The 21,192-nt window shown below is 32.6% G+C and overlaps 1 protein-coding gene across 1 annotated transcript; it reads right to left on the bottom strand.

Moving 5' to 3' along the window:
- Positions 1-1,250: 1,250 nt before the first annotated feature.
- LOC143079899 (glutathione synthetase-like) lies at positions 1,251-19,208 on the bottom strand. Its single transcript, XM_076255525.1, has 12 exons — positions 19,092-19,208; positions 17,541-17,727; positions 16,266-16,341; positions 15,836-15,990; positions 15,050-15,092; positions 13,967-14,040; positions 13,279-13,443; positions 12,660-12,729; positions 11,583-11,774; positions 10,419-10,500; positions 8,186-8,375; positions 1,251-2,874 (listed from the first exon to the last, which is right to left on the bottom strand). The coding sequence occupies exons 1-12, from the start codon at positions 19,150-19,152 to the stop codon at positions 2,724-2,726; spliced, it is 1,446 nt and encodes a 481-aa protein (XP_076111640.1). The 5' UTR covers positions 19,153-19,208; the 3' UTR covers positions 1,251-2,723.
- Positions 19,209-21,192: the final 1,984 nt, after the last annotated feature.

Genomic DNA, 21,192 nt, shown 5'->3' on the forward strand with positions numbered 1-21,192 from the left:
ATTCCCTTTACAACACAACATAATTAAAATGTTTAGCTGACTTTACAGAGTTATCTCCCTGTAGTGTTAGATACCACCTTAAGCAACCAACAATCAATACATAATTCATGTTTCCTATGAAATTGGTATAATGGTTTTGTCTTAAAGAAATTAAAAGTTGGTTGGCTCAGGAAGAAAAAAAAATTCTCTGTATAGTACTCCAATTATTTTGGCATTAACATTTTCATTAACACACACACACACATTAATTGCACAATGTATGTAAGGGATGACATTATACACTAACATACACATTCATGTTTTGTTCAATGATTTCAAAAGACATGCAATATACTTCTTAAAATTATCTTTCTTTGACAGAAACTGATTACATGAAGGAAGGGACAGAACAAAAATACTTTTCCTGACAAAAGTGTAGCATACAGATGTTGATGTGTCATTGAAATTGTCATAACCATGTCTATATCTTTTAATTGGATGCCGATCAAACAAACTGATTATGACACTAAATAATAATTACGTAATGTAGGATTGCTGTCTCGCTATAGAGACAATAAGAAAACTATGGATTACCAATGAGACAACTATCCATCAGTGATTTATATGTGTGCAAAATATGTCACCATATAAACTTCTACACTGACCAAAATCCATACCACAAATTAAGTTACAAAAGGCCTGACTTGCAGAAAATCTTAAACAATTCTAACAAAGAAAACAAATGGCCTGATTTTTTGTTGAGCCTGTGACTTTTGTGGAAGAAAGTTCGACATAGGGATAGTGATCAGGCGGTGGTGACTGGTACCTCATACCTGTCAGACAGTTTTCATTTGACCTCAACCTCATTTCATCGATCAGTGAACAAGGTAAAGTTTTCATGGTCAAGTCCATAAATCAGATACTATTATATTTGGTATATAGAATGATTGAAAGGTGTACATGTCCAACTGGTAGGTGTCACTGCTTTTTAGCGGTCAAAGTAAGTTTTTGTCCTGTCCAGAGTCAGAAGCCTCTGGGATTTGTTAGTCTTGTATGATTTTTAATTTTGGTTTCTTTAATATATTTCATATTATTTCCATTAATATTATCACTGAACTTGTACATATTATTGTTTAGGGGCCAGCTGAAGCATGCCTCCAGGTGCGGGATTTCTCGCTGCATTGAAGACTCATTGGTGGCCTTTGGCTGTTTTTTGCTCTTTGACACATTCCCCATTTCCATTTTTCATTCTTATTAGAGACAAAAAAAGACTAATTGCACTAGTTTTTATTACAAAATTACCAATATTCTGATAAAAATGTATGATTGTATAAACTATAACATTATATACTAAAATCTCAACAGAGTAAACTAAACATGACAACAATTATTTATTTTTAAAAAATAAGCATTTTGCTTGGTACTACATGTATCAACATATATTTTCTGTTTTGTCTAACAGGATATACCCTGGAAACTTTGTTATAAATAATGCCACAATTTCTATTCCTGTTGGAACAAATACTCTATAGCCTTAATTTCATTAAGAATATTTTTGAATATTTGTTCCCATGGTAGAATCTAAACTGGGTGTTGAGAAAAACAGAACTGTCTATATTTTGGTTTATTTGATCATAGTTTTGTATGCAGTAAGTTTCTCCTTATTTGAAAAAAGTATAATATTTTTGAACAATTCAATTTTGTTGAAATACATTGCAAATTTATTAACCAAAATATTACTTATGTATCAAAAAAATGAAAATGCTCCACAGTAAAAAATAAATCAAATAAACATGAACAAATAAACCTTTGACTTTTCTTGTTTTTATGGTATGAAAAATTATTGTACTGTTTAAAATGGTTTTAACAAAAATTGTTATATCAAATTCCATTATATAGAATCATGGATTTCTCAGTATAGGATATAAAAAATATCAAATTGGATACATATATGTATATCAAAGTGGATAGTTAAAAAATGGGTAAGTCTGCATGCCAGCAATGCATGCCATGTCGCATTAAATGCAATCAAAACTTGAGATAATCTTGACAATGATTAATAGTATTATGCTTACAATTTTCTATTGGCAATTTTTTCCCATCTATTTGTACTATAATATATAAGAATCTGCTTAATACACATTATAAATTAAGTCTTTCCATACAAAATAAAAGTAAAAAGCTGCTACAAGAGCATATGATACATTTGGCCTCTAAATGTTCTATACTAGTTATAGGAAGATGTGGTGTGAGTGCCAATGAGACAACTCTCCATCCAAATAACAATTTATAAAAGTAAACCATTATAGGTCAACGTACGGCCTTCAACACTGAACAACAAGCTATAAAGGGCCCCAAAATTACTAGTGTAAAACCATTCAAACGGGAAAACCAACGGTCTTATAGTACCCATAAGTTCGAAAACATTAAGAAATTTGAAAAAATACCTTAAATTTCAAAAATTAAAACTGTTACTACCAATGTAAGTTTTCTTTCTTATTTCATGAAAAATATAGAAGAGAATGGCTTAAACATAAACTGAGTTACTGCAGGGTATTTGTCTGTTATATTTGTGATAAAAATTGTTGCCGTCCAGGTAATGACAAAATTCATTTTTTATTTTTAAATAATGTGAGCCTTTAAGCCATTACCTTTATTGTAAAAAAATATTCAATGTAACTAAAAATAGGATGCACCACAGTATACCATAATACATTTGACAATCAAGTGATTATTACGAGTAATTATAATGTCCACCCTTCATTGATATCAGATATTAGATATGGTGTATCTATTACAGAAAATCCTACAACAACCCCTCCCTCGTTAGAATCCTCACTTTTAGTTCTCACTAAATGTCCTATTTCTTTGTTCTCTAAAATATCTGTCTCTGATCTGAAATAAAAATAATCCATTGTACAAAACATACATGCAGTGGATTTAATATAATTTGTCCACTTCTAATTTTTTTTTTAGTTTTGACACAGTTTGTGGATATTATGTGAACCAATAGGTTAAGTAAATATTAGATTGACACATAAAGTAATCAAATGGGCATAATTTGTTAAAATCTAAGGTTACTCTTTTACTATTATTGCACATGTATTCCTTCAAAATAGCTATTTTGGCTTCAATTTTAAATTTGTTTTCCAATCTTCATAACACTCCAGCTGTCCAAGAATATATTGCTGATGTCTCAAATAAGTCTGTTAGTGAAATTATTTGAAAGAAAGTATTCTTATTATTTCCCCTTGCTTGTATGTATATCTATATGTTAAGAAGTTAAATGCAATAAATTTAAATTTTTAACCAGATGCTTCAAAGGATGCAGCTTTATACGACCGCAGAGGTCGAACAGTGAACAGTTGGGGCAAGTATGGACACAACATTCAAGCTTGCAACAGCTCTGAATTTGGATTGTGATCAAATTTTTGACATAATATAGATTTCTGACACAAAAAAAAAACTAGAGGCTCTAAAGAGCCTGTGTCGCTCACCTTGGTCCATGTGAATATTAAACAATGGACACAGATGAATTCATGACAAAATTGTGTTTTGGTGATGGTGATGTGTTTGTAGATCTTACTTTACTAAACATTCTTGCTGCTTACAATTATCTCTATCTATAACAGTACTTTCTGTGGAAAATGTTATTGAAAATCTTCAAATTTTAAGAAAATTGTTAAAAATTGACTATGAAGGGCAATAACTCCTTAGGGGGTCAATTGACTATTTTGGTCAGACTGACTTAATTTTAGTTCTTACTTTGCTGTACATTATTGCTGTTTACAGTTTATCTCTATCTATAATAATATTCAAGATAATAACAAAAAAACAGCAAAATTTCCTCAAAATTACCAATTCAGGGGCAGCAACCTAACAACCGATTATCCGATTCATCTGAAAATTTCAGGGCAGATAGATCAGGACCTGATCAACAATTTTACTTCCTCTCAGATTTGCTCTTAATGCTTTGGTTTTTGAGTTATAAGCCAAAAACTGCATTTTACCCCCATGTTCTATTTTTAGCCAAGGTGGCCATCTTGGTTTGTTGGCCGAGTTACCGGACACATTTTTTTAACTAGATACCCAATGATGATTATGGCTAAGTTTGGTTAAATTTGGCACAGTAGTTTCAGAGGAGAAGATTTTTTCTAAAAGATTACTAAGATTTACGAAAAATGGTTAAAAATTGACTATAAAGGGCAATAACTCCTAAAGTGGTCAACTGACCATTTTGGTCATGTTGTCGTATTTGTAGATCTTACTTTGCTGAACATTATTGCTGTTTACATTTATCTCTATCTATAATAATATTCAAGATAATAACCAAAAACAGCAAAATTTCCTTAAAATTTCAATTTCAGGGGCAGCAACCCAACAACGGAATGTCCGATTCATCTGAAAATTTCAGGGCAGACAGATCTTGACCTGATGAACAATTTTACTGTGTGTCAGATTTGCTCTAAATGCTTTGGTTTTTGAGTTATAAGCCAAAAACTGCATTTTACCCCTATGTTCTATTTTTAGCCATGGCGGCCATCTTGGTTGGTTGGCTGGGTCACCGGACACATTTTTAAATCTAGATACCACAATGATGATTATGGCCAAGTTTGGTTAAATTTGGCCCACTAGTTTCAGAGGAGAAGATTTTTCTAAAAGATTACTAAGATTTACGAAAAATGGTTAAAAAATTGACTATAAAGGGCAATAACTCCTAAAGTGGTCAACTGACCATTTTGGTCATGTTGACTTATTTGTAGATCTTACTTTGCTGAACATTATTGCTGTTTACAGTTTATCTCTATCTATAATAATATTCAAGATAATAACCAAAAACAGCAAAATTTCCTTAAAATTACCATTTCAGGGGCAGCAACCCAACAACGGAATGTCAGATTCATCTGAAAATTTCAGGGCAGATAGATCTTGACCTGATGAACAATTTTACTGTGTGTCAGATTTGCTCTAAATGCTTTGGTTTTTGAGTTATAAGCCAAAAACTGCATTTTACCCCTATGTTCTATTTTTAGCCATGGCGGCCATCTTGGTTGGTTGGGCGAGGCACCGGACACATTTTTAAAACTAGATACCCCAATGATGATTATGGCCAAGTTTGGTTAAATTTGGCCCAGTAGTTTCAGAGGAGAAGATTTTTGTAAAAGTTAACGCAGGACGACGCCGGACGCCGGACGCCAAGTGATGAGAAAAGCTCACTTGGCCCTTTGGGCCAGGTGAGCTAATGAAAGCATCTTACAAATCTATTAGGCAATACAATGGAGTGTTCAATTAAAGATTTCTTCTTGAAGTTTGAGAAAAAAATTGAACCCCTTAAAAACTAGAGGCTCTAAAGAGCCTGTGTCGCTCACCTTGGTCTATGTGCATATTAAACAAAGGACACAAATGGATTCATGACAAAATTGTATTTTGGTGATGGTGATGTGTTTGAAGTTCTTACTTTACTGAACGATTTTGCTTCTTACAATTATATCTATAATGAACTTTGCCCATTAGTAACAGAGAACTATATTTGGTAAAAATTTACATAAATTTACCAAATTAATGAAAATTGTTAAAAATTGACTATAAAGGGCAATAACTCCTTAAGGGGTCAATTGACCATTTTGGTCATGTTGACTTATTTGTAGATCTTACTTTGCTGAACATTATTGCTGTTTACAGTTTATCGCTATCTATAATAGTATTCAATATAACCAAAAACGGCAAAATTTCTTTAAAAATTACCAATTGGAGGGCAGCAACCCAACAACCAGTTGTCCAATTCATCTGAAAAATTCAGGGCAGATAGATATTGACTTGATTAACAATTTAACTTCTTGTCAGATTTTCTCTAGATGCTTTGGTTTCATAGTTATAAGCCAAAAACTGCATTTTACCCCTATGTTCTATTTTTAGCCGTGGCGGCCATCTTGGTTGAATGGCCAGGTCATCGGACACATTTTTCAAACTAGATACCCCAAAGATGATTGTGGCCTAGTAGTTTCAGTGGAGATTTTGTAAAAGATACTTAGATTTATGAAAAATGGTTAAAGATTGACTATAAAGGGCAATAACTCCTAAACGGGTCAACTGACCATTTTGGTCATGTTGACTTATTTGTAGATCTTACTTTGCTGAACATTATTGCTGTTTACAATTTATCTCTATCTATAATAATATTCAAGATAATAACCAAAAACAGCAAAATTTCCTCAAAATTACCAATTCAGGGGCAGCAACTCAACAACCGATTGACCGATTCATCTGAAAATTTCAGGGCAGATAGATCTTGACCTGATAAACATTTTTATCCCATGTCAGATTTCCTCAAAATGCTTTGGTTTTTGAGTTATAAGCCAAAAACTGCATTTTACCCCTATGTTCTATTTTTAGCGGTGGCGGCCATCTTGGTTGGTTGACCAGGTCACGCCACACATTTTTTAAACTAGATACCCCAAAGATGATTGTGGCCAAGTTTGGATTAATTTGGCCCAGTAGTTTCAGAGGAGAAGATTTTTGTAAAAGATTACTTTAATTTACGAAAAATGGTTAAAAATTGACTATAAAGGGCAATAACTCCTAAACGGGTCAACTGACCATTTTGGTCATGTTGACTTATTTGTAGATCTTACTTTGCTGAACATTATTGCTGTTAACAGTTTATCTCTATCTATAATAATATTCAAGATAATAACCAAAAACAGCAAAATTTCCTCAAAATTACCAATTCAGGGGCAGCAACCCAACAACCGATTGACCAATTCATTTGAAAATTTCAGGGCAGATAGATCTTGACCTGATAAACATTTTTATCCCATGTCAGATTTCCTCAAAATGCTTTGGTTTTTGAGTTATAAGCCAAAAACTGCATTTTACCCCTATGTTCTATTTTTAGCGGTGGCGGCCATCTTGGTTGGTTGACCAGGTCACGCCACACATTTTTTAAACTAGATACCCCAAAGATGATTGTGGCCAAGTTAGGATTAATTTGGCCCAGTAGTTTCAGAGGAGAAGATTTTTGTAAAAGATTACTTTAATTAACGAAAAATGGTTAAGAATTGACTATAAAGGGCAATAACTCCTAAACGGGTCAACTGACCATTTTGGTCATGTTGACTTATTTGTAGATCTTACTTTACTGAACATTATTGCTGTTTACAGTTTATCTCTATCTATAATAATATTCAAGATAATAACCAAAAACAGCAAAATTTCCTCAAAATTACCAATTCAGGGGCAGCAACCCAACAACCGATTGACCGATTCATCTGAAAATTTCAGGGCAGATAGATCTTGACCTGATAAACATTTTTACCCCATGTCAGATTTGCTCTAAATGCTTTGGTTTTTGAGTTATAAGCCAAAAACTGCATTTTACCCCTATGATCTATTTTTAGCCGTGGCGGCCATCTTGGTTGGTTGACCTGGTCACGCCACACATTTTTTAAACTAGATACCCCAATGATGATTGTGGCCAAGTTTGGTTTGATTTGGCCCAGTAGTTTCAGAGGAGAAGATTTTTGTAAAAGTTAACGACGACGGACGACGGATGACGGACGACGGACGACGACGGACGACGGACGACGACGACGGACGCAAAGTGATGGGAATAGCTCACTTGGCCCTTCGGGCCAGGTGAGCTAAAAATGGAACCCCCCAAAAAATGGCTATTACCACCAAACTCGATCCCAGCCTCTCCAAGCCTTTCCATTGTAGTATATGGAACCTTGTAGTACAATTTCAAAGAGATCCATAAACTTCAACACAAGTTCTTGTCCAGAAACTACAAAAATGCTTGTTTTTGGTCTCTTTTTGGCCCCTAATTCCTAAACTGTTGGCACCATAACCCCCAATATAAATCCAAACATTCTACTTGTAATATTAAACAATGTGGTACAATTTCAGAGCAATTGAAATACTTATACACAAGTTATTATCCTGAAAGTAGAAAAATGCTTGTTTTGGGCCCCTTTTGGGCCCTTATTCCTAAATGGTTGGGACCATCATCCTCAAAATCAATCTCAACCTTCCTTTTGTGGTATTGAACCTTCTTATTAAATTTCAAAGATATCTATTCACAAAAACTAAAGTTATTGTCCGGACACCAAATGTGTCTTTGGATGATGCAGAAGACGACATCATACCATTATACGATCCCAAAAAGTTTTTTTGGGGTCGTATAAAAATAGCTCAAAATGATTATTACCCTAATAAAACTCCATAAATTCCTATTTCATTGACCACATTCCTCGATAATAACTCCTCTCCTTTCTTTAATAAATAATTCTTCTGAACAAATGGGAAAATTCTTTCCATTATAATATATGCCGATCTTTCATCAGAGTCTCTATTTTCTTTCAAAAAGTCAGGAATTTGTTCATCATATAAGTTATTCCCTGGAAGAAAAAAAATGTTAGTATATATATACGCGTATATTAATGCATTCATTAGCCAATTCAACTAGAGGGAGCCTGTGTCGCTCACCTTGGTCTATGTGAATACTAAACAAAGGACACAGATGGATTCAAGACAAAATTGTGGTTTGGTGATGGTGATGTGTTTGTAGATCTTACTTTACTAAACATTCTTGCTGCTTACAATTATCTCTATCTATAATGAACTTGACCCAGTAGTTACAGTGGAAAATGTTAGTAAAATTTTACAAATTTTGTGAAAATTGTTAAAAAATAATGACTATATAAAGGGCAATAACTCCTTAGGGGTCAATTGACCATTTTGGTCATGTTGACTTCTTTTTAGGTCTTACTTTGCTGTACATTATTGCTGTTTACAGTTTATCTCTATCTATAATAATATTCAAGATAATAACCAAAAACAGCAAAATTTCCTTAAAATTACCAATTCAGGGGCAGCAACCCAACAACAGGTTGTCTGATTCATTTGAAAATTTCAAGGCAGATAGATTTTGACCCGATAAAATTTTTTACCCATGTCAGATTTGCTCTAAATGCTTTAGTTTTTGAGTTATAAGCCAAAAACTGCATTTTACCCCTATGTTCTATTTTTAGGCATGGTGGCCATCTTGGTTAGTTGGCCGGGTCACCGGACACATTTTTTAAACTAGATACCCCAATGATGATTGTGGCCAAGTCTGGATTAATTTGGCCCAGTAGTTTCAGAGAAGAAGATCTTTGTAAAAGATTACTAAGATTTACGAAAAATGGTTAAAAATTGACTATAAAGGGCAATAACTCCTAAAGGGGTCAACTGACCATTTCGGTCATGTTGACTTATTTGTAAATCTTACTTTGCTGAACATTATTGCTGTGTACAGTTTATCTCTATCTATAATAATATTCAAGATAATAACCAAAAACAGTAAAATTTCCTTAAAATTACCAATTCAGGGGCAGCAACCCAACAACAGGTTGTCCGATTCATCTGAAAATTTCAGGGCAGATAGATTTTGACCTGATGAACAATTTTACCCATGTCAGATTTGCTCTAAATGCTTTGGTTTTTGAGTTATAAGCCAAAAACTGCATTTTACCCCTATGTTCTATTTTTAGCCATGGCGGCCATCTTGGTTGGTTGACCGGGTCACGCCACACATTTTTTCAACTAGATACCCCAATGATGATTGTGGCCAAGTTTGGTTAAATTTGGCCCAGTAGTTTCAGAGGAGAAGATTTTTCTAAAAGATGACTAAGATTTACGAAAAATGGTTAAAAATTGACTATAAAGGGCAATAACTCCTAAAGGGGTCAATTGACCATTTCGGTCATGTTGACTTATTTGTGAATCTTACTTTGCTGAACATTATTGCTGTTTACAGTTTATCTCTATCTATAATAATATTCAAGATAATAACCAAAAACAGTAAAATTTCCTTAAAATTACCAATTCAGGGGCAGCAACCCAACAACAGGTTGTCCGATTCATCTGAAAATTTCAGGGCAGATAGATCTTGACCTGATGAACAATTTTACCCCATGTCAGATTTGCTCTAAATGCTTTGGTTTTTGAGTTATAAGCCAAAAACTGCATTTTACCCCTATGTTCTATTTTTAGCCATGGCGGCCATCTTGGTTGGTTGACCGGGTCACCGGACACATTTTTTAAACTAAATACCCCAATGATGATTGTGGCCAAGTTTGGTTAAATTTGGCCCAGTAGTTTCAGAGGAGAAGATTTTTGTAAAAGTTAACGCAGGACGACGACGACGGACGACGACGGACGCCGAACGCCAAGTGATGAGAAAAGCTCACTTGGCCTTTCGGCCAGGTGAGCTTATAAAAACTGTATCTTACATTTATCAATGAGTGAATAATGGGAGTTTCACTTTGCTGCTCACATAAAAAGCATTCTTCATTTAGTTATTCTATTATTTTCATCGTATGGAACTTTCTCTACTCTCACTTTTCATATGTATGATATTTTTCCAAAGAGTTATTTTCAAAAAGTCAAAGTAAACATACCACCACCTTCTCTCTGTGGCTTTACTACAAACTTTCTTGGTTCTTTTATAGCTCTTTCTATTACTTCATCACCCTCAGATCCCTGAAAATGCAGATTAATTAGTAATCACCACAAATGACTATAACATAAGTATTTCAAGATTTTCTACCATGTTAATCTAATTTTGGAGTATGATGTAACTGTGCTGTTTCACCACTGTCCCAGATTAGGGGAAGGTTAACCCTTTGAGCAATCAAAAACATGTTTAATCCATCACATTCTTTATGTGCCTGTACAAATTAAGGAATCTGTAGTGCAGTGGTTGTCTTTGATTCATGTCTGTCATATTTTCTTTGTAATATTTTATGTACGTTTTTCTCAATGTGGAAGAGCGTTCAGTGACCGATAATTGCTTATATCCACTTCAATTGAACTCTGGTGGATAGTTGTCTTATTAGCAATACTACCACAGCTACTTATGTTTATAAGAGTCAGAATAATTTGTTTAAATGTCCGTCACCATGCCCTCACACAAACTGTTACTTATTGTCCAGGCATATTATAAATTAACATATGGATGTTAGTGTACTGCAAGGCAGGCTTAAAAAATACATAACATATTAACAACATAACCTATTTCTGTTTAAAGTCAGAAACATCTACAGTAGTTGTAGTATGTCATACCTTGAAGGTTTTTTTTTCTTTATCTTAGGCGAATAGGATTATAATACTGTAAATTCGGAAATTATTGCGTGCATTTATTATTGCTATTTTGTCATTTTAAACTTAAATGCGATTTTAATTTTTACGATTTTGAGAAAAGTCATGCTTAATTCAGTTAAAATATTACAAAATGCGAGTTTTAATTGCGTCAACAACTCTGTCGCGTTATTCGCAATAATAAAAACCTCGTAATAATTTCTGAATTTACAGTACCAGATAAATAAATTGATTGATTTTGATAGAGTCAAAACATCTATAGGCCTGTGATGTCTATGTTGTGCTCTTGACGTCTCTTGTTATTTTTGCTGTTGGGTTTCTGTCTCATATATATATACCCTACATCCCTTTTATATATACCCCAATACCAATATCTCATTCATCTCAAGTTTGGATACCGTAAAAATATTCACTGAAGTGCCAAAATTCCAACAGAAATTAACAAACAAATAGTTTCTTCTTACCTTATCTAAGCTATACTGTCCTATAAATGTCTGTCTGACTCTGTCTACTGCTACAGGGTCAGTTAGGAACCTTTCCACAGCTCCTGGTCTAGCAAGCTCCTGTTGGATCTTCTTTGTTCCTGCTAACTGGTAATGTACAGTTGGACACTTAATGGCCTTTGACCTTTCTATTTTCAATCTTGTATCCCAATCCTTCAAAAAAAGAAATCATTACAAAGTGTTCCATACAAATTTTCAAAATTCAAAATACATATTATTACAAAATGATTGACATGTGAAAATCAAAACTGAGCTTGGAACTTATAAAACTAAACTCTGCGCAAAATTTCATAAATATCTAACAAGGCAAATTAAAATTAGTTATCTTTAGACATTCAATGTTTGAAATTTCATAATGGAACCCAAGACTGACAAATCTGAAATCAATAAAATCAAATGGAAGTTTCTTGCATTGAATCAAACATGGAGAAAAACTGTGTATAGATCAATATCAGCAACTTAAGTGGGAAAAGTTATAGTGGATAAACTGACCAAGTGAGCAAAAAATTAACTCAAAAGTAGACAGAGGGACCATAGTATATATACAAAAGTTAGCTTTTGTTGTTTGTTGACCATATTGACAGACTTATGAAAAGATATTTCAATGTCCTTATGAAAAGATATTTCAATGTCCTTATGAAAAGATATTTCAGAGACACTGTTTTTATTCAATTACGCAATTATCCTAGTAAAGGTATCTGCACTATGCCATCACAGCTAGATCCCACAAGAGCCCTGTCATACCTAGGAGTTAATGCAACACATTGCCAAATTTGATCACATTTTGACTTTATTTTTGCATCATGGTTCTTTTAGCAATCACATGACCTGTTAATGTTGTGTGTTATGGTCTCTGACCATATCATGAGTATTACAGTTAACAGTCAAGAACAGTTTATAGCTGCTATGGGGTATGGGTTTTGCTCCTTGTTAAAGTTGGTATAGTGACCTAAAGCTGTTAAATTCTATGTCATTGTGTCTATGGTGGAGAGTTGTCTCATTGGCAAATATACTACTTTTTTTTAAATATATCTTCACCTGCTGAGATTTATATTGGTCAGGAGAATATCCAGATCTGAAGTACACAACAGCTATCTGTTTGCCATCTCTGAAAGATAAAAATGCATATTGAAATGATATTAAACTAAGTGTACTTTATTTTAAAATTATTTTAATTGATATGAAAATGATAAAATATGACATTAATGAATGGTGAGCATTTTCAAAATATTAAATGGGAGAAACAATAATTTTTAAAAACAAGGAATAATTTTGGGTAGATGCAGGATTTTTTCAAGACCAATTGGTGACCTTGGGTTGTTATATGACCTTTTGTCATGTTGCTGTCTCTTTTACACATTCCGTGTTTCCATTCTTAATTTAAATAAAATGGTTTTGAATATTTTTAAAGATCACAATTCAAATGAGATAACAGGTCCAAAGGTTGCACCCCAATCACCAAAAGTTTATCTATCTATATGAGCCACAAATTTATCTAAAGGTATCTCAGGTTTTCTGATTGATATTTGGTTTCCATCATTTGATTTTGTACAGGGTTTTTGTCTTTCCTTGTTCAACTTATAATTTTGATATTGCCTTCTTATGATCTTTCTACATTTTATAAAGAAAGTACAGATTATCATTTGAATTTACCTACATAAATAATTCTTTTGAATCATTCAACACACTGTTAGTTCCTATGTCTTGAAATGTACTATAAATAACTTTACAATGTCTATTTATATTAAATGCCTCCTTTTCTAACCAAAGTTGGTCCATTCTGTTTCTCTCTACTTTATCCACTATAAACAAAACATATGCACTGAAAAATATGAAAGTGATTCAGAGGTAAAACCTACCTATAATAAAGGTGTAGTCACTTCAACTAACATGCACCTATATTCTAAATAACTATTTCAATTTGAATAAAATTGGGATTTTCTTAATTTAACTGCCATGACTGTCAGATTTCACATATTTTTTTATAATAAGGATTTTTAATTACAATAGTCACAGTACCAATTGACTGATATTAACTGATCAAGGCCAAAATGATTTCACACATCCACCTATGGTTTTAGCAAATTAGATCTCTTACTTTATAAAAGTATTAATTGTTTCATTTAATAAATTTGTATTTGTCAAATAATTACATAACAATTAAATTCATATGATGAATAATAACATTTAACAGATCTAATCTCGTTCATCAAATCAAGATTATAATAAGGTAATTTCAGTGTTGCTAAGAGGTAGTTTTTGTCAACAAAAGTTGAAGTGATGTAGAAGGTAAAACAAAAATATAGATTTTTATACAGTTGAATTTTAAAAGACAATCATTTTACCTTTGTTTACCATATGATTCCCAACCTATTACCAAACCTCCTGCTAAACCATTGGCTGGATTATTACGGGGCATCTGAAAAAAAGTTTAAATACTGAAAATTTTAAAGGCTACTGCAATGAATCCATCATCTAAGAATTTTAGAGCTGCATAAAAGTAATTATATCAGTTTTAAGTTGTCTGATTAGGTATGAAAAATCTTTGGTTTGTGCTGATTTAAAGGACAAAATATTTCAAAGTCAACAAAGATTGCAAGTTATATAATATTTATTTTTAAAAGTCTGTATTACAAACTGAAATAAATAATATTGAGCTTGATATTTTTTAAATAACTTTTTTTAAGACTATGTAATTTTGGTATTTCCTTATCATTTTTCATTACATAATCTAAGTAAAATTAGAATCCTTAAATTGATAATTTTGTAGCACTTGCTGTTTTAAATATCAGCAAGATGATTTGTGGGCTAGGTTTGGACAGCTTATATTAATAAATACTCAGTGGGAAGTTGGCCTCAAAGAGTATTAAAAAAACTGCTGATTGTCTGCTTTTTCTTAATGTGTTGGAACCTTAGTATTGTAAAATTACAAAATGTACTGCTCAGAAATAATCAATGTATGTAATCATGGGGCTTTGACTCTTTTAATCTTTAAATAAATTTAAAAATTTTCCATACATTTCTATAAATGTGTTAACTTTTATAGTTCGGTTCTTATGTTGTACTGTTATACCACTGTCCCAGGTTAGGGGGAGGGTTGGAATCCCGCTAACATGTTTAACACAGCCACATTATTTATGTATGTGCCTGTCCCAAGTCAGTAGCCTGTAATTCAGAGGTTGTTGGTTTATGTGTTACATATTTGTTTTTCATTTATTTTTTTACATAAATAAGGCCGTTTGTTTTCTCGTTTGAATTGTTTTACATTGTCTTATCGGGGCCTTTTATAGCTGACTATGTGGTTTGGGATTAGCTCATTGTTGAAGGCCGTACGGTGACCTATAGTTGTTAATGTCTGTTTCATTTTCGTCTTTTGTGGATAGTTGTCTCATTGGCAATCATACCACATCTTCTTTTTTATAACTTACATTATCTTCTTTAAACTCAATACCAGCTTCTGACAATGAATATCTTAAAAAAAAAAAAACAATCATTAAATGGATTATGCATTTCACAATCATGAAAGAGGGTGGTAATAGGGGTACCTTCATGACAAATAACGGTAAAAATTATTGCCAAATAACATAAACGTTAATTTTTAGTGAATGAGGATAAAATGTGCAATTTCTTTTAGACAATAAAACAATCGACTGATTTGGATGAATCACATTAAATTTTCCCAAAAATGATGGTAACAATAATTATTTAAGACATCTGACAAATCATGATAAGGATATTTTGACGATTCATGGTAAAGTTTTGACCCATTTTAAGCTAACGGTAGCTGAAAATCACCATTTGACGACAGACGATAAAGGGCATAACTACCCTCATGAAAACCCTTACCACATACCACCCGGTACATGGAATTAATCTGACTTTTAAAATATACAATACCTTTTATAAATAAATTACTGTAATGCTCCCAAAATTAAAGAAACACAGAACTCAGTTTTAAGAATGTCTGAATTTTACATTTGACTGCATCAAGGCAGTCATTCTTATCCTTTTACTAGCTCTTTGAAATAGATAAAAAGTAAAATATATGGATTCATAAAATAAATAATATAAATACATATCAGTTTAAATATGAATTGATTGTAACAGATGTCTTGTAAAAAAGTTTTTTAATTTTCTTAAAAATTGACTGAAGGAACAGTTGCATTTTCAACTTTTGGATTGACTAAAAACAATCAGTCAAAATATATACACACCTATGTACATCTTTCAGCTGAGACACCAATCCACCAAAACTAGAAGCAATCGTATTAAATTCTATCTGTTTTAGCTTCAAATTGTCTATATTTGTATTGGTTGTACCTCCTGTGTCCATCATGTAATCATTTCTAAATAGTCCTAGGCATTTAGTCTGTAACAAAAAGAAAAACAGGAAATACTTGTATTAAGAAACCAAGTAAAATTTAACACTCTGATACACATTTTTATATTAAAAAGACATAATTCATATATATTTTGAACATTGACCAAAACAAATTAAGATTAATCCATAAAAGAAAGGTGTATTTTCAAATGAAAAAAATGGTGGAATACATATTGCTTTGACTCCTACTTTACAAACTTTAATAGTTGCATGTGTGATCTCATTTCAGTAAGAATCATTTTGTCACAACATCATGAATTTACCTGTGCAGGCCCTTCCTTTTTAACAGCTTCATAAATATCCCATAAATTTTTGGTAAACTCATCCACCTTAATAACACTAAAAAAAGAAAGATGAATGTTAACCAATAAATTACAATAAAGTCTAATGAAATAATGTTTAGATAATAAAAATATATGAATTATCTCCCCTTTCCATAGATGTTTGACTATAACCACGAAGAAATCATCTATGGCATGGGGTGATACAATGCAATGGATCCAAATATATCACTGGATTGTTTTCTAAACCAATTTAAAATGGATATGATCCAATGTTAGAAGCTAGACACCTGCGACCAATTGTTCAAAAGTGTTGTTAGCCTATTATGCACCTATTACACTATATTTGCCATCAAAAGTTTAGCAAATTGTAAAAGTTATTTATTATCCATACTGCCTTTTTATTTTAGAATAATGCACAATATCCATATTATTCCTCATGATAAGCTCTAAAAGCTTGACTACAGGTAAATCAAATTAAAATTCAATAATAATACAAACTTCAAAAATATAAAATTATCTCCCCTTGCCAAATATTATCACAATAGACAACTTTCGAGTTCGATGCATTTCCATCAAAAACTCTGGTTTTAGTTAACGTCATTTGTGCGTTTAGGGGCGTTGTCACTTCCATTCCAATGTTGAGCGAGTGGTTGGAAAACTATAATTCTATATTGTACGAATTATTCGGCAAATTGAATTCTCAAAATTGACAATCAGCATTGCTGTCATTAGGGAATTGTCATTAAGTACCTACAGAACAACCATTATTTCTAGTTTATCCTGCACAATGACGATCACTAAGACGCTTGATGAAAGTAAATCGTGCAGGGATACAGGCGACCCCCTCTATCTGGTAAATGACGTCATAAAGGCGAGTATAATTGACGAGTTTTTTCCGGTGAAGGATGAACTCGAAAGTGGTCTATTCAAAAAACACATAAAGGGAACAGTAAATTGCTAGAACCAAAACTTAAGGACCGGTCTGAAATATAATTGTATTTGTGTACTCATCAATATTTTCTGCTGTTATACTGGACCAAATTAAATATAAGTTAATATAAAAGAAGATGTGGTATGATTGCCAATGAGACAACTCTCCACATGAGACCAAACACAGAAATTAAAATCTATAGTTGTTTGGTACAGTAGAATTCAACTTTTCTCATGGTTTGGACATTCAAATTACAAGCCATCCCCCTCAAAAGCTAAAATTAAATAGAACAAGTTAAACACAAATTAACTTAAATTACTTACTTTTTTAAACTCTGATAAAGAAAATCATGATCATGTGCTACTCTGTGCATCATTAAGTTAAAATCTTTCTGTGCTTCTTTAGCTTGGGATAAAAGTTTACTAGGAATTTTACTCGGGAATAAAGTAAATGGTCCATGATGTATCAGATCTGATGAGGATGGAGATTCAGCTGGTCTCATTTGTAAACCTGTCAAAAATCAGTTTATTAAATTAAGTGTATATTTTTTTCTGCTTTATATAAATAAGAAGATATGGTATGATCGCCAATGAGACAACTCTCAACAAGAGACCAAATGACACAGAAATTAACTGCTATAGGTCACCATATGGCCTTCAACAGTGAGCAAAGTCCATACCGCATAGTCAGCTATAAAAAGGCATTGAACATGTTGAAATGACAATGTAAAACAATTCAAACGAGAAAACTAACTGCCTTATTTACATAAAAAAATGATCGAAAAACAAATATGTAACACATATAAACAAAGGACAACCACTGAATTACAGGCTCCTGAGTGTATATTATTCTGTACTATAGTTTTATCAAGTCTGCCTTGACAAAATAATCCTAAATATTTGTAAATATAGTCCCACATTTTGATGTTGACATGAAAACAAGATTTGTCAAACGATCTTTTGTGAACTGTGAACTTTCGTACCAGAACAACACCTAAACATGCTGAATTTTCTCTGATTTTAACTTGACCATGGAATGGTGTGTTTGATTGACAAGAATTGGCAGTTTTCTTGAATTTTTTTGTGGTTATCTCTGATTCTATGGGATCCTTCACCTTATAAAAACTGGCTACCGTGATATAGTAAAGTAATTGAAGGTTGCTCGAGACTCTAAGATACAAAATGATTCAAATGAAAATAGTGTAAATTTATATATATCCTGGTTAACCATACTGCAAAAATTATGACGTTAAATAAGACAAGAACCTGTCCATAGTACATGGATGCCCCACTCGCACTATCATTTTCTATGTTCAGTGGACCATGAAATTGGGGTCAAAACTCTAATTTGGAATTAAAACTAGAAAGTTCATATCATAGGGAACATGTGTACTAAGTTTCAAGTTGATGTAACTTTAACTTCATCAAAAACTACCTTGACCAAAAACTTTAACCTGAACTTCACACTATCATTTTCTATGTTCAGTGGACCATGAAATTTGGGTAAAAACTATAATTTGGCAGGGCGTAAAAAAGCATATCATGAAAGCTGTTCCATTGTCAGTGATTTTATCTTGAAATGTTTTTGCTATCAGAAGTCAGTAAAAATTATTCAAGTTAAACACACAATTTTACACAGACATTTTCAAGCTTTAAACCTATATTTTAAAATCTCATTTCTATTTAATTCATACAAACTTGAAATTCTATTTCTGTATGTCATGTATGTAGAAAATGTTGTCATCGTCTTCAAATATCTATTGAAATCATGATTTAAAATGAAAGCTGTTTTGTGTGATTACAGATGTTAGAGGACAGGTTGATTATAAATGTCAATCATGATTAAATTTGTTTGATAAAACTAAATATAAATACCACTCAATAATGCCATTTCTTTTGCTCTTTCAGCAACTTCTTTGATCTTCATTACATCCATTTTGTTGACATGCACACTAAAGCTTCTAAGATGTATCGATAATAAAAGTCAACATTTAAAGGCATAATAATGGTGCAGCCACATTTTTGTATTCAACATTTGTCATTAGTTCCCAAGACATTAATTAGGTATCAGTACTTTAACTTTCATAAACATTTAAAGCTATTATGAAACTAGGGTTACTGCTACACAGCTACTTTTAGTACAAGTAATCTTAATGTACAGTTCTAAAGATGCATATCAAATTAAAGGGGAGGATCCAGTTATCTAAAGAAATGGGGGGGGGGGGGGGTCTCAATCCAACACAAAGGGGGGTTCTAACTATATGTCCCTATTCAAATGCATAATTCGGCCAAAAAAAAAGGGGGGTCCAACCCCTGGATCCGCCACTGTATTATGTATATACCATTGTTTGTAAATCATTTCATTGCGTTATTTTTTACATAAATGCACTTCAATGTAAGCTGGGACTAGAAATATGTATCAAAATAAAACTTGAACAATTTTATTTGGATTTTACAACAATGCATACAATGCATTTTAATTTTATTTACAATGACAGTTTTTGGTTGCATGTTATAGTCCGACGCATTTTGGTGAAACCACTCTAAGCAGCCTTTACAAAGGAGTGATGCAGCAATGTGCACGTCAGTATTGTATGGAACGCCATCACTGCCTTATAAGAAGAACCTACTATGACATGATGCAAATGTTGCTTACATGATGTGAATTCTCCTTTATATGATGTGAATTCTTCATTACATGATGTGAATTCTTCTTTACATGATGTGAACTCTTCTTTACATGATGTGAACTCTTCATTACATGATGTGAATTCTTCATAACATGATGTGAATTCTTCTTTACATGATTTGAACTCTTCATTACATGATGTGAATTCTTCATTACATGATGTGAACTCTTCATTACATGATGTGAAAACTTCATTACATTACATGATGTGAAAACTTCATTACATTATGTGAAAACTTCATTACATGATGTGAAAACGTCTTTACGTGATGTGGTTGTTTCATTACATTATGCGAAACTTTCCTTATGTGCTGTTAAAATAAAAACCCTTGTACATGATGAGAATACTTTAGTGTATGATGTGAATATTGCAGTACGTGATGCTAGAACAGCATTACCTGATGTGAACGTCACCTTATAATTATACGTCATGTAAATTGTTTAATGAGACCATTTAAGGGTTAAAAACTTGATAGAAGCGTGCTTTGTGTTTTTTTATTATTAGGTTTGGCCGTTTTCGGTATTCTGGTGCTCCATAACTCCTTAACCCAAATTTGTGCCCTATATTCACTATAAACGTTTTGTTGCACAGTCCATAGGCTTGTTAAGGATATATAGGATTTAATTGTAGTTAATGTATGCCATTCAAGGGTTCAAAACTTTATAGAAACGTTCTTGGTGGTGTATTTTTATGGTAGTGCTATTGTAACGGAGGAGGTTGGTGACGACACCTCCCGGGACGGGTAGTTGCCATTATTGTGTCCCTATTCGACCATCGGGACACCTGATGTCAGATTATGGTTGAACAACACACAATTAATCAAATGAAACTATGTTTATTCACAAATGTACAATAATTGCGGACAAACGAGAGTCAAAAAACTTTCTTAAATGAAGATCAAAAATAGAGTAATTTCAAATGTAAAAAGTGTTCCCAGAGTTAGTCTTTAGTAAAGTAAATTGGCTTCGCGTTGTGTTTTAAGTAGTAAAATTGCACCAAGAAGAGGTGACTAACTCTAGCGAACTGCACCGAAGTGGTGACTAACTCTAAACTCAAGTGGACTGATACAGTCCGGCGAGTATTTGGAGGCCAGTACAAGGCCGACTCCGACTGAAAAACAATTAAAATCCTTATATTGTCATTAAACTGGATAACTTTAACAGAAAAGGTACTGAAGACAAATTGAATAAATCAACATTCATAAAACATTACAGAAACATCAAAAGTTAAATACTAAAACAGTTAAATTAACAATCCTTACTTTTATCTCACTATGGAGTTAAATC

The sequence above is a fragment of the Mytilus galloprovincialis genome, chromosome 6 (assembly GCF_965363235.1).
Source record: "Mytilus galloprovincialis chromosome 6, xbMytGall1.hap1.1, whole genome shotgun sequence".
NCBI classification, from domain to species: domain Eukaryota; kingdom Metazoa; phylum Mollusca; class Bivalvia; order Mytilida; family Mytilidae; genus Mytilus; species Mytilus galloprovincialis.